Source organism: Rhinopithecus roxellana, chromosome 6 (genome assembly GCF_007565055.1).
Source record: "Rhinopithecus roxellana isolate Shanxi Qingling chromosome 6, ASM756505v1, whole genome shotgun sequence".
Taxonomy (NCBI): Eukaryota; Metazoa; Chordata; class Mammalia; order Primates; family Cercopithecidae; genus Rhinopithecus; species Rhinopithecus roxellana.
The window spans coordinates 128,104,808-128,131,994 of record NC_044554.1 but is presented as its reverse complement, the minus strand read 5'-3'; the positions used below and the strand labels follow the sequence as shown (position 1 = coordinate 128,131,994).

At 40.2% G+C, this 27,187-nt stretch overlaps 1 protein-coding gene across 2 annotated transcripts in view; it reads left to right on the top strand.

The window, feature by feature from the left end:
• Window positions 1-27,187, top strand: part of COL28A1 (collagen type XXVIII alpha 1 chain) — a 181,406-nt gene that overhangs the window by 135,843 nt on the left and 18,376 nt on the right. For both annotated transcript variants that reach the window (XM_010353063.2, XM_030931865.1), the window contains 6 exons: window positions 15,171-15,239; window positions 15,929-16,009; window positions 16,099-16,134; window positions 21,379-21,415; window positions 23,022-23,570; window positions 25,373-25,530. In XM_010353063.2, coding sequence (XP_010351365.1) covers window positions 15,171-15,239; window positions 15,929-16,009; window positions 16,099-16,134; window positions 21,379-21,415; window positions 23,022-23,570; window positions 25,373-25,530 — 930 coding nt within the window. The remainder of the gene's footprint in view (window positions 1-15,170; window positions 15,240-15,928; window positions 16,010-16,098; window positions 16,135-21,378; window positions 21,416-23,021; window positions 23,571-25,372; window positions 25,531-27,187) is intronic.

The following is a 27,187-nucleotide window of genomic DNA, read 5'->3' as shown; positions in this document are numbered from 1 at the left end:
AATACACAAATGGCAGACCATTGGGTTGCTCTAGGGGGTCTCTGGATAAGCTCCTTCTGTCAATATGTACCATTTTATGTACTACAAAGGGTAATGAGAAGTACATTTTCCTTCTCAAGTGAATTAGCTGTACTCACAAAGCAGAAAATGATCCCTTTCAACACAAAGGTAGTTCCTGGATTCCAGGTCAAATACTTGTTGACCTGTAGGTCACTGCATCTTGTTAATTATAATTAACCCACTAAGTCAATATCTTAATCCTGGCTTTTTTATTTGACCTAGCAGAAGGCTTTCACTCCCCACTTTCAAAATGTACAGTTCCCCTGGTTCCTAATTAGCAATACTGTAATTAGAAAGGAGGACAAGCAAACTAGAAGAGAAGTAGAGGAAAGAATGGTAAAATTGTTTTGGGGGTCATGAAAAAGTAGTGGTGATGGGTTTAAACTTTTAATATGGTTGCATGATTGCATTCCAGCAAATAAAATTTTGTACAAAAGTAAAATTCTTCCTCTTCTCAGAGCTTTTACAGCAAGTGATCTCAACCAAGCACGTTCCAATTGACCTATAACTGATGGTTAGCCAGAAGTTTCATTTGTTTGTAATGTGTAACCAGGTCTCTGTGATTTATCAGACAGGATTGCAAATCTTAATGGAGGAGAAACCCAAGCTTCTGTTTGAGCTGGAAATACTGGCCATATTATTGGCCTTAGCCATTTTTCTTTTTGCAAAAGTTGGAAAATAATAAGGAAGAAAGCAACTTCATAGTAAAATGAAAAGAGTACAAAGAAGAAAGATTAAAAGGTAAAATGTTTTCACTGAATTAAGCCTGGGTTTGGGCCAAAATCCTATTCGGGTACCATAGCTGGTTTGTTTGTTTTTTTTAAGACGGAGTCTCACTCTGTTGCCCAGGCTGGAGTGCAGTGACATGATCTCAGCTCACTGCAGAACTCCATCTCCTGAGTTCAAGCGATTCTCCTGCCTCAGCCTCCCGAGTAGCTGGGACTACAGGAGCACGCCACCACACCTGGCTAATTTTTGGTATTTTTAGTAGAGACAGGGTTTCGCCATGTTGGCCAGGCTGGTCTCGAGCTCCTGGCCTCAAGCGATTCTCCCACCTCAACCTCCCAAAGTGCTGGGATTACAGGCCTAAGCCACCATGCCCAGCCCATAGCTGTTTTTTCCTCTCACCTTCCACATTTCAGTCTGAGGCAATGAGTGAGTGCTGAAATCCAAGAACAGCTCATTTATTTTTTTCCTTAAGAGTGATCCTCCTAGTATAGTTTCGTAAATGTGAAATACCTATCTCTTCTTAGAAAGAACTAGTGTGCTATAAATAATTACCTCTGTTATTACCTGAGATGACAGAGGAATGTTGAGAAGTCATGAACTCATACAGGAAGGGAAAATATTCCTTTTTTTGCTGTCCAGCCCTGGTGACCTACTTCTCCATTAGCATTTATATCATCCCTGTGTAGATAGAATTCACAGTCTGGGGGTAGATAACCAGCATCAGACCTATAAACTGGCTGTGTCCAAGTGGACAATTCTGCTGGTTTAAAAGATTGAACTGACCCCACATAGCTGTAGCATCCTGAATTTCCTTATTGTCACGACCAACCTCAGCAATTGCAGCAGAAAATACAGCTTTCGACACATTTTCAAATGAATTTAAGAACCAGTTAAATAAACCTTATGAAAAGTAAGAATATCAAAGTGCAGAATATCATTAGTTTCCCATATTATAAAATCAAATTTATAGAAAGCTTATACAGGATTGGAGGCTGGCAAGATGGCCAAATAAGAACAGCTTTGGTCTGCAGCTCCCAGTGAGATCAGTGCAGAAGGCTGGTGATTTCTGCATTTCCAACTGAGGTACCTGGCTCATCTCACTGCGACTGGTTAGACAGTGGGGGCAACACACAGAGGGTGAGCTGAAGTAGGGTGGGGCATTGCCTCACCCAGGAAGCACAAGGGGTCGGGGAACTCCCTTCCCTAGCCAAGGGAAGCCATGAGGGACTGTGCCATGAGGAATGGTGGACTCTGGTCCAGATACTATGCTTTTCCCACAGTTTTTACAGCCCATAGACCAGGAGAGTCCCTTGGGTGTCTACGCCAACAGCGTCCCGGGTTTCAAGCACAATACTGGGAGGTCCTTTGGGCAGACACCGAGCTAGCTGCAGGACTTTTTTTTTTAATACCCCAGTGGCACCTGGAACATCAGCGAGACAGAACTGTTCACTCCCCTGGAAAGGGAGCTAACGCTAGGGAGCCAAGTAGTCTACTTTAGCGGATCCCACCCCCATGAAGCTCAGCAAGCTAAGATCCACTGGCTTGAAATTCTCACTGCCAGCACAGCAGTCTGAAGTTGACCTGGGATGCTCAAACTTGGTGCAAGGAGAGGGGTCCACCATTACTGAGGCTTGAGTAGGCAGTTTTCCCCTCACAATGTAAAGAAAGTTGGGGAGAAGTCCCAACTGGGCGGAATCCTCCGCAGCTCAGCAACGCTGCTGTAACCTGACTGCCTCTCTAGATTCCTCCTCTCTGGGCAGGGCATATCTGAAAAAAGGCAGCAGCCCCAGCAAGGGGCTTATAGATAAAACCCCCATCTCCCTCAGACAGAGCATCTGGGGGAAGGGGAGGCTGTAGGTGCAGCTTCAGCAGACTTAAACGTCCCTGCCTGCTGGCTCTGAAGAGAGCAGTGCATCTCCCAGTCCAGCGTTCAAGCTCTGCAAGGGTCAGACTGCCTCCTCAAGTGGATCCCTGACCCCTGTGTCTCCTGACTCAGAGAGGCCTCCCAGCGGGGGCCAACAGACACCTCATACAGGAGAGCTCTGGCTGGCATCTGGTGGGTACCCCTCTGGGATGAAGCTTCCAGAGGATTGAACAGGCAGCAGTCTTTGCTGTTCTGCAGCCTCCACTGGTGATGCCCAGGCAAACAGGATCTGGATTGATCCTCCAGCAAACTCCAGCAGACCTGCAGCAGAGGGGCCAGACTGTTAGAAGGAAAACTAACAAACAGAAAAGAAAGCATCAACATCAACATAAAGGATGTCCACTCAGAAACCCCATCTGAAGGTCACCAACATCAAAGAACAAAGGTAGATAAATCCATGAAGATGAGGAAAAACCAGCACGAAAATGCTGACAATTTCAAAAACCAGAACGTCTCTTCTCCTCCAAAGGATCACAACTCCTCGCCAGCAAGGCAACAAAACTGGATGGAGAATGAATTTAATGAATTGACAGAAGTAGGCTTCAGAAGGTGAAATAACAAACTCCTCTGTGCTAAAGGAGCGTGTTGTAACCCAATGCAAGAAAGCTAAATACCTTGAAAAAAGGTTAGAGGAATTGCTAACTAGAATAACTAGTTTAGAGAAGAACATAAATGACCTGATGGAGATGAAAAATACAGCACGAGAACTTCGTGAAGCATACACAAGTATCAATAGCCAAATCGATCAAGTGGAAGAAAGGATATCAGAGATTGAAGATAAATTTAATGAAACAAAGCATGAAGACAAGATTAGAGAAAAAAGAATGAAAAGGAATGAACAAAGCCTTCAAGAAATATGGGACTATGTGGAAAGACCAAACCTACATTTGATTGATGTACCTGAAAGTGACATTGAGAATGGAACCAAGCTGGAAAACAGTCTTCAGGATGTTATCCAGGAGAACTTCCCCAACCTAGCAAGACAGGCCAACATTCAAATTCAGAAATTACAGGGACCACCACAAAGGTACTCCTTGAGAAGAGCAACCTCAAGGCACATAATAGATTGGCCAAGGTTGAAATGAAGGAAAAAATGTTAAGGGCAGCCAGAGAGAAAGGTCAGGTTATCCGCAAAGTGAAGCACATCAGACTAACAGCAGATTTCTCTGCAGAAACCCTACAAGCCAGAAGAGAGTGGGAGCCAATAATCAACATTCTTAAAAGAATTTCATGTCCAGAATTTCTTATCCAGTCAAACTAAGCTTCATAAATGAAGAAGAAATAAAATCCTTTATAGACAAGCAAATGCCGAAAGATTTTGTCACCACTGGGTCTGCTTTACAAGAGCTCCTGAAGGAAGCACTAAACATGAAAGGAACAACCAGCACTAGCCAATGCAAAAACATACCAAATTCTAAAGACCATTGACACTGAAGAAATTGCATCAACTAATGAGCAAAATAACCAGCTAACATCATAATGACAGGATCAAATTCACACATAACAATATTAACCTTAACTGTAAATGGGCTAAATGCCCCGATTAAAAGACACAGACTGACAAATTGGATAACGAGTGAAGACCCATCAGTGTGCTGTATTCAGCAGACCCATCTCATGTACAAGGACACACATAGGATCAAAATAAAGGGATGGAGGGATATTTACCAAGCAAATGGAAAGCAAAAAAAAAAAAAAAAAGGGTTGCAATCCTAGTCTCTGATAAAACAGACTTTAAATCAACAAAGATAAAAAAAGACAAAGAAGGGCATTACGTAATGGTAAAGGGATTAATGCAACATGAAGAGCTCACTATCCTAAACATATAGCCACCCAATACAGGAGCACCCAGATTTATAAAGCAACTTCTTAGAGACCTACAAAGAGACTTAGACTCCCACACAATAATAGTGGGAGACTTTAACACCACACTATCAATATTAGACAGATTAACGAGACAAAAAATTAACAAGGATATTTTGGACTTGAACTCAGCTCTGGACCAACTGGACCTAATAGACACCTACAGAACCTTCCACCCCAAATCAATAGAGTATACATTCTTCTCAATATTACATCACACTTATTCTAAAATTGAGCACACAACTGGAAATAAAACACTCCTCAGCAAATGCAAAAGAATGGAAATCATAACAAACAGTCTGTCAGGCCACAGTGAAATCAAATTAGAACTCAGGATCAAGAAACTCACTCACAACTGCACAACTACGTGGAAACTGAACAACCTGCTCCTGAATGACTACTGGGTAAATAACGAAATTAAGGCAGAGATAAATAAGTTCTTTGAAACCAAGGAGAACAAAGATACAAGGTACCAGAATCTCTGAGGCAGAGCTAAAGCAGTGTTTAGAGGGAAATTTATAGCACTAAATGCCCACAAGAGAAAGTGGGAAAGATCTAAACTCAACACCCTAACATCACAATCAAAGAACTAGAGAAACAAGAGCAAACACATTCAAAAGCTAATAGAAGACAACAAACAACTAAGATCAGAGCAGAACTGAAGGAGATAGAGACATAAAAAACTCTTCAAAAAATCAATGAATCCAGGAGTTGCTTGAAAAGGTCAACAAAATAGATAGACCACTAGCTGCACTAATAAAGAAGAAAAGAGAAAAGAATCAAATAGATGCAATAAAAAGTGATAAAGGGGATATCACCATCGATCCCACAGAAATACAGACTACCATCAGAGAATACTATAAATACCTCTCTGCAAATAAACTAGAAAATCTAGAAGAAATGGATAAGTTCCTGGACACATACACCCTTCCAATTCTAAACCAGGAAGAAGTTAAATCCTTGAACAGACTGAAACAAGTTCTGAAATTGAGGCAGTAATTAAAAGCCTACCAAGCAAAAAAAAGCCCAAGACCTGATGGATTCACAGCCAAATTCTAACAGCGGTACAAAGAGGAGCTGGTACCATTTCTTCTGAAACTATTCCAAACAACAGAAAAAGAGGGACTCCTCCCTAACTCATTTTATGAGACCAGCATCATCCTGATATCAAAACCTGGCAGAGACACAACAAAAAGAGAAAATTTCAGGCCAGTATTCCTGATGAACATCAATGTGAAAATTCTCAGTAAAATACTGGCAAACTGAATCCAGCAGCACATCAAAAAGCTTAACCACCATGATCAAGTCAGCTTCATCCCTGGGATGCAAGGCTGGTTCAACCTACATAAATCAACATAATCCATCACCTAAACAGAACCAATGACAAAAACTACATGATTATCTCAATAGATGCAGAAAAGGCCTTTGACAAAATTCAACATCCCTACATGCTAAAAACTCTCAATGAACTAGGTATCAATGGAGCAGATCTCAAAATAATAAAAGCTGTTTATGACAAACCCACAGCCAGTATTATACTGAATGGGCAAAAACTGGAAGCATTCCCTTTGAAATCTGGCACAAGATAAGGATCCCATCTCTCACCACTCCTATTCAACATAGTGTTGGAAGTTCTGGCTAAGGCAGTCAGGCAAGAGAAAGAAATAAAGGTTATTCAAACAGGAAGAGAGGAAATCAAATTGTCTCTGCAGATGACATGATTGTATATTTAGGAAACCCCATCATCTCAGCCCCAAAGCTCCTTAAGCTGATAAGCAACTTCAGCAAAGTCTCAGGATACAAAATCAATGTGCAAAAATCACAAGCATTCTTATACACCAATAACAGACAGAGAGCCAAATCATGAGTGAACTGCCATTCACAATTGCTACAAAGAGAATAAAATACCTAGGAATACAACTTACAAGGGATGTGAAGGACCTCTTCAAGGAGAACTACAAACCACTGCTCAAGGAAATAAGAGAAGACACAAACAAATGGAAAAGCACTCCATGCTCATGGATAGAAAGAATCAATATTGTGAAAATGGTCATACTGTCCGAAGTAATTTATAGATTCAATGCGATCCCCATCAAGCTACCATTGACTTTCTTGAAAGATTTAGAAAAATCTACTTTAAATTTCATATGGAATCAAAAAAGAGCCCACACAGCCAAGACAATCTTAAGCAAAAAGAACAAAGCTGGAGGGATTATGCTACCTGACTTCAAACTATACTATGAGGCTACAGTAACCCAAACAGCATGGTACTGGTACCAAAACAGGTATATTGACCAATGGAACAGAACAGAAAGAAGCCTCAGAAATAACACTGTACATCCACAACCACCTGGTCTTTGACATACCTGACAAAAACAAGCAATGAGGAAAGGATTTCCTATTTAATAAATGGTGTTGGGAAAACTGGCTAGCCATATGCAGAAAACTGAAACAGGACCCTTTCCTTACACTTTATACAGAAATTATCTCAAGATGGATTAAAGACTTAAGTAAGACCTAAAACCATAAAAAAAAGAAGAAAACCTAGGCAATACCATTCAGGACATAGGCATGGGCAAAGACTTCATGACAAAAACGCCAAAAGCAATGGCAGCAAAAGCCAAAATTGACAAATGGGATGTAATTAAACTAAAGTGCTTCTGCACAGCAAAAGAAACTATCATCAGAGTGAAGAGGCAACCTACAGAATGGGAGAAAATTTATGTGATCTATCCATCTGACAAAGGGGCTAATATCAAGAATCTACAAAGAACTTAAACAAATTTATAAGAAAAAAACAACCCCATCAAAAAGTGGGCAAAGGATATGAACAAACACTTCTCAAAAGAAGACATTTATGCAGTCAGCAAACATGTGAAAAAAGCTCATCATCACTGTCATTAGAGAAATGCAAATCAAAACCACAATGAGATACCATTTCATATCAGTTAGAATGGCAATCATTAAAAAGTCAGAAAACAACAGATGCTGGAGAGGATGTGGAGAAATAAGAATGCTTTTGCGCTGTTGGTGGGAGTGTGAATTAATTCAACCATGTGGAAGACAGTGTGGTGATTCCTCAAGGATCTAGAACCAGAAATACCATTTGACCCAGCAATCCCATTACTGGGTATATACCCAAGGGATTATAAATCATGCTATAAAGACACATGCACCCGCATGTTTATTGTGGCACTGTTCACAATAGCAAAGGCTTGGAACCAATCAGATGCCCATTAATGATAGACTGGATAAAGAAAATGTGGCAATATATGCCATGGAATACTATACAGCCATAAAAAAGGATGAGTTCTTGTCCTTTGCAGGGACGTGGATGAAACTGGAAACCATGATTCTTAGCAAACTAACACAAGAACAGGAAACTGAACACTGCATGTTCTCACTCAAAACTGGGAGTTGAAAAATAAGAACACATGGACACAGGGAGGGGAACATCACACACCAAGGCCTGTCAGGGGGTAGGGGGCTAGGGGAAGGATAGCATTAGGAGAAATGTCTAATGTAGATGATGGGTTGATGGGTTCAGCTAACCACCATGACACATGCATACCTAGGTAACAAACCATGTTCTGCACATGTACCCCAGAAATTCAAAAAAATTGAACTGAAATTGGAATGAATGTAAATCCTAGGGAAATATAGAGGCTTCTGGTAACAGTAGAAGCTTCCTGAATTCAAAGAGCAGAAGCTGTTTCTGCATAAGGAGAAATCCACACCTGTAGCTTTGTTTTAGGTCTTTTTTTAATGATTATTTTATTTATTTATTTATTTATTTATTTTATTATACTTTATGTTCTAGGGTACATGTGCACAATGTGCAGGTTTGTTACATAGGTATACATGTGCCGTGTTGGTGTGCTGCACCCATTAACTCGTCATTTACATTAGGTATATCTCCTAATGCTATCCCTCCTCCCTCCCCCCACCTCACAACAGGCCCTGGTGTGTGATGCTCCCCTCCCTGTGTCCAAGTGATCTCACTGTTCAGTTCCCACCTATGAGTGAGAACATGCGGTGTTCAGTTTTCTGTTCTTGTGATAGTTTGCTGAGAATGGTGGTTTCCAGCTGCATCCATGTCCCTACGAAGGACATGAACTCATCCTTTTTTATGACTGCATAGTATTCCATGGTGTATATGTGACACATTTCTTAATCCAGTCTGTCATTGGTGGACATTTGGGTAGGTTCCAAGTCTTTGCTATTGCGAATAGTGCCGCAACAAACATACGTGTGCATGTGTCTTTATAGCAGCATGATTTATAATCCTTTGGGTATATACCCAGTAATGGAATGGCTGGGTTATTTTAGGTCTTCTGATGTTCTTTTAGCCTTTGGGCTCCCAAACTTTGAGTAGGCAAAGTACCTGTATACTCATATGCTTTAACCGCTGCAGCAGTGATAGCTGACATCTTTTTGCAACCATTTGGTACATTCATTCATTCATTCATTTTATATAATAATGTTTAACTTTTATTTTGAAATAATTTCAGACTTTCAAAAAAAGTTGCAAAGATAATACAAAGAATTTTTATATATCCTTTACCCGGATTCTCTAAATGTTAATATTACCACGTTTGCTGTATCAAACACTTTGCGTGTATATATATATATGTATGTGTCATGTTATTTTTCTGAAACACATGAGAGTAAAATTCAGATATGATACCCATTTACCCCTAATACATCAGTATTTTTGCTACAAACAAGCACATTCTCTTATATAACACAGTACAATAATAAACATCAGAAAATTATTGATATAATACTATTTATAGAACTCATTTAAATTTTGCCAAGTGTTCATCTAATTCTTTTTAATTTTTTAAAGAATCTTTTATTCTTTAGTAAAGGATTATTTATATGCAGTAAAATTTACCCTTTTTAGTTTGCAGTTTTATGTGTTCCAGCAAACCCATAGGAGGAGGCCTCTAATGGTGTGGGCATGGTTTCCTGACCCTCCCCAAGTAGTAGGGCATCTCTAAAGATCTGGGCCCAGGATTCATTCTTGCAAGGTTTATTCTGTTCCCTTCAAAAGGAAACAGAATGTGGTCTGAAATTGCATATGGTCCCCACATTCATATGTTGAAATTTTAATCCCCAAGGCGATGGTGTTAGGAAGTGGGGCCTTGGGGTGGTGATTAGGTCACCTCTGCCCTCAGGAATGGGATTAGCACCCTTATAAAGGAGTCCCCGGGGTGCTCTCTTGTCCCTTTCACCATGTGAGGACACAGCAAGAAGGTGCCACCTATGAACCAGGAAATAGACCCTCACCAAACCCTGAATTTGCCAATTCCTTGATCTTGGGTTTTCTAGCCTCCTAGAACTGTGAGAAATAATCTGCTGTTGTTTATAAGCCACCTAGTCTTTTGTTATATGTATTGGTATATATGTTATGGTATTTTGTTATAGCAGCACAAACAGACTGAGACCTGTGGGACTGCTGCTTCCCTCCCAAGGCTGGCACCACAAGGGAAGCCTACTCCTGGCCCCAGTCTCTCTCTTGAGCACCAGCAAAGTCCCTGATAAAAGTCTGTGAGTAGGTGTGATTTTCCCTTGTGCCTGAAGCTCCCAGGGGTCCTATCCCCTCATGCTGTCACACACTCAGCCTTTAGCGACCTGTTAAAATTTTAGCTGAATTCTTACCAGCTTGTATAACATGTGGCACCTCTACCAGGTAAGTGAATATCCAAGCCTGTGTCTCCTTGAAGGATCTTGACTTTCCTTAGATGCTGAATTGGCTGGTTGCCCTGCAACCACAGCTCTATGATGGATTCAAGAAAAGCTGTGACTTCACAGATTAGTTCTCATTTTTTATTGTTGGGGTTTTAAGAATAAGAGTAGCATTTTTTCTACTTTTCTACATACTGGCAGAAGCCAGATGTCCATTTTACATTTTATGATCATCTATAAATTTGATTTTTTTCTCACCACACCTTATTGAGAAAACATTTCAAAAGAAAAATCATTGTTTCCTGACGTATCAGTAATGCAAAAGTAAATCAGTGGAAACATTCAGGTAGATATGCATTATTCTTAGAAATTTCTTTCCCAGAGAACAAGCAGTCATCTGAAAAATGAAAATGATCACACCTTTATCAGGACATACATCTAATGTGGTGATATAGTGATTAACCATGGTTTGAAATTTAGATTTAATTATAGCTTCCAATAGGTTGTTTCCTGCAGTTGCTTCTGACCCACACTCAAATCATTATTTATTATTTTCCTGAGACTTACACACTTAAAAGTCTGATTGGATAGCATTCACCTCTGCCAAGCTCAGACATGGATTTACTTGCTAAAGGCTTTTAGCTAGATAGTCTACTCTGAAAGTTATAGGAAGCCTTTAAGTATTTCGAAGGGAAACTAGCAATTAAAAAGAAAATGAATTGCCTTTATTATAGGGAAATCTAGCTGCCTGGAATATCTATAGTGTTAACAGTTATACAGAAAATATTTATATTGTGAAGTAATGCAAAAGACATTCCTGAATATTATCCTAACGTGATAATTTGCTACTGTAACGTTTTTTCCCTCAGGGCATGTGCCATGCTTCCCCTTACAGCAATAGGTTTTAGCTATATTAGGAAATTGTGTCATTTCTTAAAGGCAGCTAGTTACTCATGAACATTTATTGGACATCTTCTGTATTAGCTACTGGAGGAATCTGAAATATTGCAAAAGAAATAATTATTCTGAGTAATTGTCAAAAAGGTATGGCATTCTTTCTGGATCCACTTTGTCTAAACATACAACTCCCAGTGATATTCACCGTCACACCACAGTCCCAGCTCCTCTGTTTATCACACTGTTCTGTCCTTTGAGGTTGAGACAAAGCCAACCATGGATTTCCTCTTAGTGTTCTCCCATGAACCTTTAGTCTCTCTTATCCCTGGCCAACTGGACTCCTAACTCAGCTACAGTGGTCTGATGCATCTCCCCTGCAACCCAAACCTTCTACCAGGTACCTCACTGAATGAAAATGTCCTCATTCACCTCCACAAAAAATCTGAGAAAACAAATTTATACCAAAGTGTACCTTACCAAGACATCTTTCTTAAGAGGATATCTTTCCTATAATATTTGTGTTTGTTTTCCTTTTGATTTGAACAGAAGAAGATGGTATAACCTCAGGCAGGTGGCTGCCTGCAGTCCTGCATATCACTCTGGGAGGTTGGCTGCTAGTCTGTATGTAGGCAGACTGCACTAACCTTCATGTTCAGAAGCAGACTGCAGATCCACTCCTATTAGAGCATGTTTTGCAGTGAGCATAATGAGGTTGATCTGTGTTATCTACACATTCCCGCCTGTTCATCTTCATGACACCTGTGTTGGGAGTGCCATCTTTGGAAACAGGACAAATTTTTCTCCTCTCCTTTTTTTGCTTGAATTTTCATCTTGGAATTCCAGTGTCAGTTGAATGTTTAGGGCTTATTTAACTGGCACAAATTCCAATCCAGGGTTCTGGGGCTCCCAAGACATCAAGTTTCCTGGTGGGAAAAGATTACAGTAGTCCCTTCTTATCCACAGGAGATATGTTCCAATATTCCCAGTGGGTGCTTGAAACCTTGGATAGTACAAAACCCTACATATACTATGTTTTTTCTATATATGCATACCTATAATAAGGTTTAATTTAAAATTAGGCACAGTAGGAGATTAACAAGCACATAACAAAATAGAACAACTATAAGCAGTATACTGTCATCAAAGTTATGTGAATGTGGTCTCTCAAAATATCTTATTGTACTATACTCACTTATTTTCCAACCACAGTTGACTGTGGGTAAGTGAAACCATGGGAAGTGAAAGTACAGATAAAGGGGGACTACTGTATTCTCTCCTAACTTTAAACTGAATAAAGGAGACCAATCATCCCCCTACTTGTTCCCTCTAAGCAACTAACAGAGGAAGCACTCCTTCTTCTGGGTGAGCCTCCTTGGGGGGCCCAAGAAATTGTAGTGCAACACTGCATACCCATTCCCATGGGGCCCAGTATGTTACTGCATTGGGCTTAGCTCAAGAGATAACAAAGTAAAAAGACATTCAGTGAATTAAGTTCTCTGTAGTCTCACCGCTGTAAAGAACTTCTTTTAAGTCCTCTGGTGTTGAACTGGGGAGGCAATACCATAACCCCATACCTACAACCAGTTTAGAAACACGTGTAAGAGAATAAAAAGAACCTTAGAGTTCAGTCAAGCCAATGTGCTGTGAGAGGTTAGGGATGGGTGTGTGAAAAATTGAGCCCTTTAGTTCAACTTTAGAGAATCTGTACTTGTATTCACTTTATTTTGTACCATTTTATACAATATTTGTTTTGATGTAAGAGTTTCCTCCTAGGAATGTATACAAGTATGCAAAGGTATATAAAAGAATATTCTTAAAATTTTTTAAAACAGAAATATTGGAAATAATCTAAATGTCCATCAAAAGGCTAATAGATAAGTTGTATTCAGTTATTTAATGAAATAAAATACTGTATAGCAGAGAGAAAATCAACAAATTAGAACCTCATATATATACATACACACACAAATAAATTTCAAATAGATAATATTTTTAAAAATGGATGTATAAATATATCACTTATTGGAAATTTAAAATATTAAAAACATCAGCCAGGTACGGTGGCTCATGCCTGTAATCCCAGCACTTTAGGAGGCCAAGGCAGGCAGATCACCTGAGATCAGGAGTTTGAGACCAGTCTGGCCAACATAGTGAAACCCCCACTCTACTAAAAATACAAAAATTAGCCGGGCATAGTGGCCCACACCTGTAATCCCAGCTACTCGGGAGGGTGAGGCAGGAGAATCACTTGAACTTGAGAGGTGGGGGTTGCGGTGAGCTGAGATCACACCACTGCACTCCAGCCTGGGTGACAGAGTGAGACTCTGTCTCAAAACAAAAACAAAAACAAAAAACAAAAATCACACAAACAAAAAGATGTATTATTTTGAAATGTAGTTAAAGCATAAAAACATGGGTACAAATGATAAATATGAATTTCAGGTAGAGATTTTCTCTCTCAGAGAAATAGGGTTGGGGATGAGTACCTAAGAGGTTTGAATTGTATCTATTTTATTTTGTAACATGGTGGTAGATAAGTGTTTACTTTATTCTATATAATTTTTGTTCTGAAATATTGCATTATAACAATTTTAAAAAGAATGAACCCTTTTGATTTAAAAAAGCTTGACAGCCAATGAACAAGGTAAAGGAGGCTCAGGGATGTTGAGATGCCCAAAGTTACAATGGTCTCCAAGCAAACCTCTGTGGCCCCTTCCAGGAGTGCCTCATAAGTCCCATCATGACTCCTGGGGTAGTGGCTCTCAAGCTTTAGCAGACTTATGGCGAAATGCACACTTTGCCTTTACCTTCACCTGTGATTCTCATTTAGTTGGTTTGAGGTTGGGCCTGGGAGATGCAATTTTTATCAAGCATGCCAATGATCTTGGTGGGGACCATCAGGATACTTTTGGAAAACACAGATCAATCCCCAGGAGCCCATGGTCCTTCAAGCCTTTGCCAGAGACTCATCACTAATAATTATCCAGAGTCAAATAAGGATTGAGTATAAGATCCAAGGAGCATCAGAACTATGACTTTCTATACTTGCTAGTGATTGTTTCTGTTTCATGCTCAACACCATGAAACCCCTTGGAACCTGTGTGGTTTTGGTGGGGCAAGAAATAATGTCAAAATGTGATGGAGAAAGATGGAAACAAGTCCTGAATGTTGCTACAAATTATCAGAGATGAAACTAACAGTGTAAGGGGAATTACATAAACAGTAACTTGGCATTAATTGTGGATGGATGCTGTTATATACTCTTTTCCCCCGTTACCAAAATGATTTTTTTTTTTTTTTTTGAGATGGAGTTTCACTCTTGTTGCCCAGGCTAGAGTGCAGTGGTGCAGTCTCAGCTCACTGCAACCTTTGCCTCCTGGTTTCAAGCAATTCTCCTGCCTCAGCCTCCTGTGTAGCTGGGACTGCAAGTGCACACCCACCATGCCCAGCTAATTTTTGTGTTTTCAGTAGAGACAGGATTTTGCCATATTGGCTAGGTTGGTCTCAAACTCCTGACCTCAGGTGATCCACCCACCTCGGCCTCCCAAAGTGCTAGGATTACAGGCGAGAGCCACTGCGCCCAACCAATATCTTGTGTTTTTTAACATACCAGAAAACATGGAAAAATGTAAAGAAGATGCAACCCACCTTTACTACCACAGCTGAAATAGTAGCTATCTGTTATGTGTGAACTGGCTGATGTGTTCATAGCTTGAAATTAGCCACAGTGAAAGTATTTACACCACAGAAATAGGCAAATGGCATAAATCAGAGCCTTCACTTCTATCCTAGTCTTAGTTGTTAAACACTTACTAGCAAACCATTGAGCCATACACATACACACATACGTGAATGTATTTATATACAAATGTTTATATATATATTCCCCCCAATATTTAGATAATACTATAATTCAGTTTTAAACTGTAAGTGTTTTTCTGACCTAAAGAATATCTAAGCTATCCTGGGAAATTAATAGAACATCTCTTTCTCATATCCTATGTAGGGGGAACAAGGACCACAAGGCTTTCCAGGCCCAAAGGGCACAATGGGCCGTGGCCTCCCAGGCCAGAAGGTAAGTGTCTCAGGATCTTAGAGAAATGCTTAGGCTTAGGATCTCAATAGCTTCACTTTAACTTTGGAAGAACTCTCATATATGTGTCACGCGTCCCCTTACAACTCTCAGGAGAAAAAAAAATCCACTTGAAATTAAATCCTTGCGCATTGCTTTTTCTACCTATAAATAGGTTCATTTTATAAAATGTCCTTTTCTTCAAGAGGTTGAGGCAGGGGGATTGCTTGAGGCCAGGAGTTCAAGACCGGCTTAAGCAATATAGTGAGATCCCATCTCTATGTTTAAAAAACATCTCATTTTCTTTATTCTCAGAAGATAACTAATAAAGGATTTATTAGTTATCTTACAACATACTTACAACATACCATGTAGGAGATACCAGATAACTCAGGAACTTGGTAAATTGTGTAATAGTTGTATGTCCTGAAAGGTAAACTGATTAGATGGTATTATTATATCTCAAGGTCTCTTCACTCTGAGACCTCTGGTTCATCATGAATTAGATTATGGTATCTGATGGGATGTAAATAAGTTACCCCCAATTTTTTTTTTCAAATACCGCATTTGTATAAACAAGAACTGAAGATATTCAAGAGATGCCAGTTGCAGATAAACCAAAGTATAGAGTTTTTCTTATCTGGTTTCTATATTCACATTCTGAACCTATCATTTTACCCTATTGTGTAAAGGGAGAGCATGGAGAACGGGGCGATGTGGGAAAGAAAGGTGATAAAGGAGAAATTGGAGAGCCTGGATCTCCAGGAAAACAGGCAAGAAGCAGTTTTTAATGTCTCACTGTGATTTTATACTCTAACTGGTTCCAACCTATATTGACTCTTACTCTTCTTCCACTAAGTAGGGTTTACAAGGACCCAAAGGAGACCTAGGACTTACAGTGAGTATCCATTCTAGAGGGTAATTGAGGGTTTTGTGCTTGCAAAATTTTTGCATTCATGCTTTAGCTTTATAATTATGAATTTTTGGATGCAGAATTCCAGTTTCTATAGAGAGCAACTACTACCAGCCCAGTGTTGACTTAGATGCATGAGGTAATTGAATCTGACTGTGAGGGGAGAAATAAAACTTTGTCCTGCCTTATGGTGGGTGTGTGTGACTACTCCACTCGGATCCTTGGTAGAAATGATCACACTGCTATTACTGGCCAACAAGGAGGTGGCTGTTTCAAAAAAGCCAGATTACCAAATAACTTTAATTTATGTGGTTCATCTCATTTTAGAATGAGGAATTTTTCCTGAACTTGTTCCTTTAGAAACGCTCTGAGGAGAGCAGCAATCACAAAATTGGGATTACATTTATGTATTGATTCAATTATTCAATAAGTATTTTTTGAGCATCTACAAACGTTTTCCTGTTCTTCTCCCCACACCATTAAGAACAGAAAACGGACTCTTTAAAGTCTCATGAGTGGAAGGCAAAGTCTCATTCTTCCTTTCTGATTTGAAGGCAATCCATCTTCTGGGGTTGAGGAAAAACAGATACCTTTTCCTTTTTTCCTGTTGGACTTTTCCAGGGGTTGTGGTCTAGGGGGGCTGACTCGATGTACTGTACTAGGAACATCCAAGTGTGAGGGAGTGACGGTTCAGGTGGTGAAGGCAAGAGCTGAGAGCTGGGCATGTGACCAACAGAACTGTACATGTGTTCTGTGGGCTGTCTGCCTTTTTCTCTTTGCTGTTCCCCACCATAAGTCAGACCCCCAAAGATGCCGATAGTAGATGAAGTAGCTACATATGCACAATTTCTCCCCAAAAGTAGCAGGGGAGAGTGTATGTAAATGAGCAGAGGAACGTTTCCTGTAGGTTTATACCTGCCCTACTGTTCCAGCATGGGGAGAGGGACTGGTTTCCTTTCTCCATTCGTTTATTCATTCATTTCACCAACCTTTATTGGACGTATCCAGTAAACCTTACTCTGAGTCAGGCTCCAAAATAGGCACTGGGGAAATAGTGGAGATGAGGCTACCTCTCAGAACTGAAGGAGCTCACAGCCTGGTGGAGAGAAAGACAACAAAGGATGTTCACCTACATAGTGATAAATGCTATGATAGAAGAAGTGATCTGGGGGTCCAGAGCAGACAAAATGGTGTATGATGGTGTTTGAGGGCAAGATGGGCTTTATCTCTTGAGTGGAAGTTTTTCAACCAAGAGGCAGAGACCTTAGAAGTAGGGACATCATTCTGCTGACTTTGGCTTTCTAGATTCTGGAAGAAGAGACTAGCAAGACAAGGAGAGTGAAGGAAAAGAGAATTTGCATTAAGTGAGAATTTAGTGTGTGACAGGCTCTGTTAGGCTCCTCTACATCAGTACATGTTAGGCTCCTTACCTAGTACTGCAGGGTGTTTTAGAGGCTCCTGCTCTGGAACCCTGGTCCTTTTCCAGCTGCACTCCTTTCTCCAGGTGAGAAGTCCTTGGGGCCAAAGCGCATGCACGTATGTCCCTCTGTGCCACACACTGGAGGCATGGAATTCCAGAATTCTTGGTTCACACACTGGAGGCATGGAATTCCAGAATTCTTGGTTCACACACTGGAGGCATGGAATTCCAGAATTCTTGGTTCACACACTGGAGGCATGGAATTCCAGAATTCTTGGTTCAAACGGCCACAGGTTTGGAGAGCTGAAGCACTGGCCTGGATGCACAGGTCCAGCCAAGAGGTGGCCAAACAGCAGGTGGTTTCAGGGGATTTGGACAGAGCTTGGAAATGAGGACTGGTTCATGGCATGAATGCTGGCCAAACCCCCATGCAGTGTAGGTCTAGTGGGTTGTGGTACAAGAAGACGGTGACAGGCTGATGGCGATAACCTTCTCTTACCTAAGATCCCACCTTTAATCTGCATGATAGCTCCATGAGGTAGATAGTATCTCTACATCAAATGGAGACACACAAGTTGGCTGAACATTACACCCAAAGTCATCTAGCAGGCACGTAGCAGAGCCCTTATAGCTAGAGGTGGCCTGTCTGATACCAAATTCAGGCTACTCCCCCATGAAAGGTGTTCTCAAAAGGCCTCTTTCCTCTCTCCCTCTCATCCTTTCTGTGATCTAATGTATCCCCCAATAGCTATCAATTGTGCAGATCCATTTTAGACTAACAAGCTCCTCTTTTAAGAGGCAAATGCCATTGATGGCATTAAATGTCTTAATACATCCCATAAAATTATTTAAAAAGACTCTGTGTCTCCACCTGTCACTTTGGTGTTAGCATTTCCCAGTGTCTGGCCTCAGTCTTCCCTGTCTTCAAACTCTCAGGGAATGCAGCCACTAAAGGCAGGGGACATACAGTTTGAAAAGGCTAATTCAATAGCACAGTGATGGCATATCGTGAATGAAAAAATAGTGTTTTTATTTTAAACAGAAAGAATATATTTATCGAATGTGGGGAAGGGGAAACATGGTGGTTTTAAAAAGGCTGAGAAGCCCTGCTCCAGGCAATCTTATTTTTAGTCCCTGTTTTAACAGGCAAGTGTATGCTGGCATTTCTTAAATCTACCCCCTGCTTGGACAATTCTCCTGAGCACCAGATCTTACATCCTAGGCTGCCCGTGGACATATCTAGTTGGATGTTTTATAGACACATGAGACTCAGCCACACTCAAGCTGGGCTCCGTCATCTTCATGAGCTCCCAACCTGCCCCCATCCCACTCCTGCCTCTCTCAGAGTATGGCCGCACCATCATTTGCCTCCTCTTAGACTCTTTCTTTCCCTCATCCTTTCTTCCAGTTACTCACCAAGCCCCTCATCTTCCCCTGGAATGTCCCTCCAGGCCTGTCCTCCTCATCCGTTACTACTACCACAGCCTTCCGATGTCCTTTTTTTTTTTTTTTTTTGCCTGAATTATTTAGGAACCTCAAACCCCTCCACTGGCTGCTATGATCATCTCTCTTAAATAGAAGTTCCACTAGAGCTCTTCTCTGCCTGGGGATCATGTGAGTCCCACTGCCCAGGATAAAGTTCATACTCTTCAACATGACACAAAGGTCCTCAAGAGTCCATCTGTCTCCAACATTTCTTGTCATTGTTTCTGCTATGTGCCCTGATTCATAAGTTTACTCGAGTACTGTAATGCAGTATGCTCTGAGAGAAGGCCGACCCCCTTGCCTAAATGTTCCCCTTCCCTGTCCCAACCTGGTCAGAGTCTGCCTCCCTGGACCACAGTCCCATACTCATTCTCCTGCCCCAGAAATCCCAGCAGATCGAGATGGTTCCTCGGTTGTCCATAGCACTTATGAAAGTCTTCGTCTGTCTACTTCTTCCTAGATTGTGAATCCTTTGAGGGGTATAAATATGATGCCTTCATCATTGGCACCAAGTAGCCAAGGTAGTTATTCAGTGATTTTAGGGGAAGGAATGAACTCTTCCAGTCACTTAAATGCAAAGAACATGAAGACATTTATATGTATGGTGACTTCAAGCATTTTAAACCTGATTATGCCACAAAATATGTTGCAAAATTAAAATCCAGCCTTGATACATGCATTGCTCTTATAAGTGAATAAAAAGCAAATATTCCCATAGAAAAAGGCAGGACAAAGAACATACACAGATATGCACAAGAGAATACAACTTGGAAACATGCATATGAAACGAAATGTAGCCTCATGAATATTTTAATTAATGTAATTTAAAACAATGATTTTGATCTACCAATTGACAAAGATGATATAATAATAACAGCCAGCATTGTGTGGCTAAAATAAAACAGATTTTCTTATCTACTGCTGTTGGAGGTGTCAGTTACTACAACTTTTCTAAAGTACAGTATGAGAGTGTATATCACAGAGCCTTTAAGTGGCCGTACATTCAATTTCAGTAATCAAGTTTTTCAGAATCCTTAATAATGTGGAAAATGAATTATAATATAGTATTGTGACAAATTATAACCCTAAAACTTGATGTATAGTATTTTCTCCATTTATAAAAAATTAAACATAAATATATAAATACATACATTTCCCTTCTAGATATTTTTAATATAAATATATAAATACATACATTTTACCTTTCTATACATGTTCTTGTTTCAGATTTTTTAAAATGTCTTTTTAAGTGTGGGAAAGCATGACAAAACCTAGAAAAAAAGAAGACTGTTGACTCTCATTTTGTAGAATTGCATTCTATACCTCAGCATTGTGGTAGATGTTCTTTTTAAATAGCCACTTGGAATCATTAGCTTTTATGTACAGTTTAAAAAGTTAAAATATTATGAATATTCCCCATATATTCTACTTTTAAGCCATGTTACAGGCTACATCACCTCCACCTTGATTCTGTCATTATAGATTTGTTCTTAAAAGTTTTACTTTTGCACCTGTTAAAATTTATTTTCTTAGATTGAGTCCACTGGTCTTCCTGTTGAGATCTAGGCTTCTGTTAATCATCTCTTTTAGCTTCAAGTGTTTGACAAATGTGGAATCCTGCCTTCTCTAGTCTCATCGTACTTACTTACAAACACACTGCACAGGGAAGAGCGTTGGCAGCTTTATTTCTAGTATGCAGCTCATTTCAGGCCCTTCTGATGGAGCTCATGGGCAGCAGGACAAGGAAAGGGCATTCAGGAACACGGGGAAATGTCACAGAAGAGCCAAAGCGAGAGTGTTAAGAAGCTGAAGAGAGGACTTGAAAAATCAGGAACTAGCACAGAAAAAGAAGGGAAAACGTAGCACAGAATGAATTCTCTGCAGGCATTGGGGCTTGTCTTGGTTGCTCAGCACGTGTGGTTTAAATTGTGTAACTGAATGTATATATAGTGCCACACCACTGTAGGTATGTTAAAGTCGCCAGACCCTGTGTTGATGTGTGCATTAACATTGATTAATCCATACCATAGCCCTGAGACACAGATACTATTAGGGCATCAAATGCCTGAGGTCACACAGCTGATAAATGCTGCAGTTGCAATTTGAATTCCAAAAGTCTCAGCTATTAAGTTTCACAGCTCAAATGCATTTTAGTTATGGTATATTATAGTCAACTTTTGATTTCAGTGTTATTTATTTTATTTTCTGCAGTGAAAGGATTAAATCAAATGGTCAATGCTGATTGTAATAAGATATCTTTTATAGCTATAGGAAAAATATTATAGTCATTCATATAGTAATACATTTTTCTTTTTATCCCCTAGAAAGAAGAAATTATCAAACTTATTACGGAAATATGTGGTAAGATTTGACTCTCAAGAAAAAAACATCACTTTAAAGCATCAGCCCCACTACGTACTGTGTTGGTGAGAGAATGTGTTTGTCCAGATGTATATTATATAGCTAGTGGGAAAATGTAAAGCTCATTTGAAGTCAATGGATACTGAAAGGAAGCAGTAAGAGAGACTGTGGAAATCCTGATATAAGAAAATAAAATCATCTTCCTAGACTGGTTAAGGCATGTGAGGGTGCCAGCCTAGACTATGTAGGCAGCCGGGCCTTTTGTTAGCACAGTGCTTGTTTGTATTCTGTGACATTTACCTGAGCTGAGAAGAAAAACTCGACAAAGGAAATATGACTACAAGAGCCAAACTGGTATTTGAGTCCAGCCTAGCTGGTGATTAGAATGTCTGTGTTTTTCCTGAAGCCATGAATTCTTTCTGAGTAGAGGTTTGAGTTGTACTCAGTCCCAAAGGTGGGAGGACAGAGTCAAGTGTTCGCCTTGCTTCACAACTACTAAATCCTTCCATGGCTGAGTGGTAGACTTAGAGTTACCAGAAAGAGGAAGTAAAGAAAAGAAATTAGCCAAAAGACAAGAGACTAGTGGAATAATGATGAGAGAATCTTCTGGGTTTAAAGTAGTCAGAGGCAGGCATATTGTTGTCCTTCTATACAGAGAATCCCAGAACCAGCTTATTTCCTAGAAGACTGCTGGGCCTAAGAAGCAGCCTGGGAGTCTCTCTAGTGAGAGAGCAATCTAGACATGGCTTCTGGGTTCTAGAAGCCCTATAAAAATAGCACATGATTTCCTGATGGTTTTCTGTAGTAGGCTTGTTGAACAACACAAAGATATGAATAAAGAAACAGAACCCTGATAAATTTCCTGGTGACTCTGGCAACTGCTTTACATGGTTGTTATCAACTTAAATAGAAGGTTTTTTTAATTGACTAGTGTTCTCGGGGATTACTCCCCGAGAAAGCTTTCATAGCATGGATGTACTGCTGGCCTCCTTGATAACGTGAAAGCTGCCATAGTTGTCACTGTGGGTGACTGGAGACATAAACTAGAGTAGTTAGGGATAGCTGTTCCTGTGTACATTTAAGATCCCAATCCTTCCACCACAATGACAATTTTTCATCCCATTACTTCATCCGCTGGCCAGCCTGGTGAGCAAATTTCAATTTTCGTATACGGCTATGGTTGAAGACTGAAATATCAGCTTTCAGATTCAGATTAAATGCAATGGTGGGAGATAAACAGCAAATGTCAGATGGTGGTTACCTCTTTGGGAGAGGAAGAGGAATGTTATTGGGACGGCATCCACAGGGCATGCTAACTCTTTTAAAAATATTTTATTTTATAATCCAAGAAACGAGCACATAAGTATTTATTATTATCCACTACAGTGTTTTTCCCCATACATATATTATATTATGTATTATGTATATTTTAAAAGAGTCAAGTATAGAAACCAGAAGGGAGAGAGCTGTCAGGTATTTTCACAATCACAGAAAAGGAAAAGAATAATTCAGGTCTCAGGTTCATCATTGCCTTTTTCTCCCCTCCCCTCAACAATCTGATGTCAATCATTCCCACAATGTTTCTATCTCGACATTCATCTTTTAGGTTGTGGGCCCAAATGCAAAGAAACTCCACTAGAGCTGGTGTTTGTGATTGACAGCTCAGAAAGCGTGGGCCCAGAGAACTTCCAGATCATCAAAAATTTTGTGAAGACTATGGCTGACCGGGTGGCTCTAGACCTTGCCACAGCCCGCATAGGCATAATCAACTATAGCCATAAGGTGGAGAAGGTGGCTAATTTGAAGCAGTTCTCCAGCAAGGATGACTTCAAGTTGGCTGTGGACAACATGCAGTATCTGGGGGAAGGCACATACACAGCCACTGCTCTCCAAGCAGCCAACGACGTGTTCGAAGATGCAAGGCCAGGTGTAAAAAAAGTGGCCTTGGTCATCACTGATGGGCAGACAGATTCTCGTGATAAAGAGAAACTGACAGAGGTGGTGAAGAATGCCAGTGACACCAATGTGGAGATATTTGTGATAGGGGTGGTGAAGAAAAATGATCCCAACTTTGAAATATTCCACAAAGAAATGAGTCTAATTGCTACTGACCCAGAGCATGTTTACCAGTTTGATGATTTCTTTACCCTGCAAGGTAAGGAAGGCTGTCTGGCCCAGGGGAAAGGCATTTACGTTGTTTTTCAAATACCATATCACTGGTTTGTCCTGACCAAATAGAAAAATCTGGAGGCTAATAAGGCTTATGCCAACATTAAATGGTAACACATAAACTCCAGAAGATTAAAAATACTTAGTGTCATTCAGTTTGGAGGATACAATCCCTTGTCTTTAATCAGGGTTAATAAATGCTGAGTTGGCTTTGGAGTTAACTAGAGTCCATGGTCAATAGACAGGAATGGAGAGAAACAATAGGACTTGGGGATATTGCTAATATTGGTTAATGTTCAGAAAGTTACCTAACTAAAATAAGGGATTGAGTAAGCCAACAGCAAGACAGAAAACAGTCAGGAAGTCAAAATGAATTAAGAAGTACATGCTGAATGAAAAAAAGAGTTATGGTCATCTAAAGAGATGAGAAAGGCAAGTAACTGGGATGAATTAGAGGACATGTTCTATTCTCTGTTTTTATGAAAGCAGATAATGATGAGTAAACAGGTTGATACCAGGAATTTATCTCAAAGAACAACCTTTTAAAATTCATTGTACAGTGCCAGGCACAGTGGATCACGAGGTCAGGAGTTAGAGAACAGCCTGGCCAGCGTGGTGAAACCTCATCTCTACTAAAAATCCAAAAATTAGCTGGGCATAGTGGCGTGTGCCTGTAGTCCCAGCTACTCAGGCAGCTGAGACAGGAGAACTGCTTGAACCCTGGAGGCAGAGGTTTCAGCGAGCCGAGATTGCGCCACTGCACTCCAGCCTGAGTGACAGGCGAGACTCTGTCTCAAAAAATAAATAAATAATAAACAATAAATACAATGTATTGTACAGTCAATGCTAATCTGATGGGCTTCTCTGTGCTAAGTTTATCCTTTCACATTAACTGATATTTACTAATGAGCCATCCTAGGACATTGATCTAATTTAATCTATGATTAAATCATGGTCAGTATGACTTTATAATAAAATGTATACCAATTCTTTGGAAACTGATGATTCACTCTGGCAGCCCTGCACTTGGCAAGTTTGTGAAGTAAGTGAAAGGCTTCAGTTTGGCTTCATCCTTCTTCCTTTACCCACCTGGGAGGGGGATCTGATGTGGCTGGGCACAGCCCATCAGTGCCTCATGCCCTGCCTACTCCGTGTACCAGCACACTGGCCTTAAGGAGAGCATACCATTCTCAGAAACTTTCCATTTGTTATTTCTCACCTTCTCCAGAGCTTTCTAACCTAGGGTTGGTTCTACTTCCTCAATACCCTGCTGGCTGACTGGTGGGCTTGTTTATCTGGTATGTTCAATCTCACTGGGCTTTGAATGTGTTAGAATAGTCAGAGACATTTCAGAGCCAATTTATATTTAATCCTTGAAGAGCTTTATCATTCTATCTGGAGTTAGTAATTTGTTACAGCCTGTAAGGAGTATTTTCAACTGGCTGGCCATTTGCTTTCCTTAAAACCAGAGGTAGTTGCCAATTCAACTTACTATGGGTGAGGCTAGCTCTTGACAAGGAGTGATTCATGGTGAACAGAGACACTTTGGATGAACATATACATTAAAGTCATTCTTTTGCCTCTTTGTGTCATATATATTAAATCAAGTTATTTTAGATGACCTCTTACACAGGATGTAAAAATGCTTTTATAAGTTAGTTAACTTAGCAGTTGATTTCAAGTAATGGGAAATTACATATTTTAAGGAGAGTGCAGATATTTTAAAATGAGTTTTAAGTATTGTTTCATTGCTTCTACTATCTCTCTTTTCTACTTCTTTTTCAAAAGACACCCTGAAGCAAAAATTGTTTCAAAAAATTTGTGAGGATTTTGATTCCTATCTCGTTCAAATCTTTGGTTCATCATCACTTCCACCTGGATTTGGGATGTCAGGGGAAGAACTCAGTGAATCTACTCCAGAGCCTCAAAAAGAAATTTCTGAGTCAGTAAGTAACTGTCTCACTTACTCTGTGAGCTTAAAATGGTGTATTCTCTCTGTATGATATCAAAGATCATTCTGCCCTGCATTGTCAAGAATCAGCTGAGGCATGTGTATTTTTACGTCCTTGGCTCTAAGTGTTAGTAACTTGACTTTAGATTTCTAGTTCTGAAATAGCATTAGGTTTTGTAGGGTATTTTAAAAAACTTATATATTTTATACGTATTTATTAAATGTTGCAGATAACATTTTTATATTATACTCCTATCACCATCAAAGTAACCATGTATGCTAGAACAGATTAACACGACACTCTGAATTCACCTACTTGCCATGCTGTGCAGTGCGTTTCATACCAGGCCACAACTCTCCCTCTTCGTCTGTGCATCTGCTTCCCACTTTGTACCCTCTCATGTTTTTTCTAAATATGCATATGCCCAACTGGCCACTCTCCCACACTCCAAGCCATGCGTTTGCTCATTTGGCTTCCACCTCCTGTGCTCTGAGTGAGGACTGTGAGGGAGGCTATATATGCATATGGTGCAAAGTAGATGCTCTGTTTCAGAGCTCCTCAATCACATAGCATGTGAAGAACCACCTTCTGAATCAATTGAGACAAATGTGACTGTCCTCACAGCAAGCTTCTGGGAACTGACTTCAGCTAATCAGATTATGGGCAAAGATTAGTTTTTTTAAGGAGAAAATGGGGGAGACTTTTGTAGTTACTGATGAGTGCTATAGTCTCTTCTCCACCAAATTGCAACTTGGGCAAGTCTAGACCAATTTCTATTACCCCCATGGACATCCTCTGGCAAGCAGGCACACAGCAGTCATAGCCCTGTTCTGTAAGCTCAGTGAAGTCCTTGCACTGCCCTTTTCTGAAGCCTTCATGTACATGAAAGAGTGATCATGAGCCTGTGCAACAGTGTTCCAACATCAGGATTCAGCTAACAGTCTACTTAGACTAAGGCCCTAAGGAACATTCAGATCAGTAGTTGGACTCAGGGCCATTCAGGGCCATTCAGGAATCAGGCCTGCGATACCATTCCTAAGGGCACAGACTATAGAACTTACTAGATTCTCATATCCTGTTCACAAAAGGGCACAAAGGCCTCTAACATATTTCTATTTGATTAAATAGTAACCAACTGCAAAATGGGTAATTCCAGTCAGGGCAACAGATTCTACTAAATTGCAGATTGAAATTAACACAAACATTTATACTCCATGGTCTATACCAGGGGTCAGCAAACTCTGTAAAGGGCCGTATACTGAATAGTTTTGGATTTTCAGGTCATTTGATTTCTGTTCCAATTACTCAACTCTGCCTTTGAAGTAGAAACACAGCCATAGATAATACTTAAATGAATGAGTGTGGCTGGGTTCTGATGAAATTTATTCACAAGAACAGATAGTGACTCAGATTTGGCCCACAGTGTTGCCAACTGTGATCTATATTGTGCATTTTAAAGTAAATTCCAGACAATAATGGACACAGTCTATCTCCTCCTGAGCATGGACCGCTACCGGGGCCTCTCCTGTTTGTGTGACTTATCACTTTGTCCCTCTCTAGTCAATTGACATCCCTTTCTAAAGTCTTCCTAAACAAGAGCAAGCTCAGGTTTCATCCATGAATTGATGCTTAAACTGAGCCCTCCTTATAG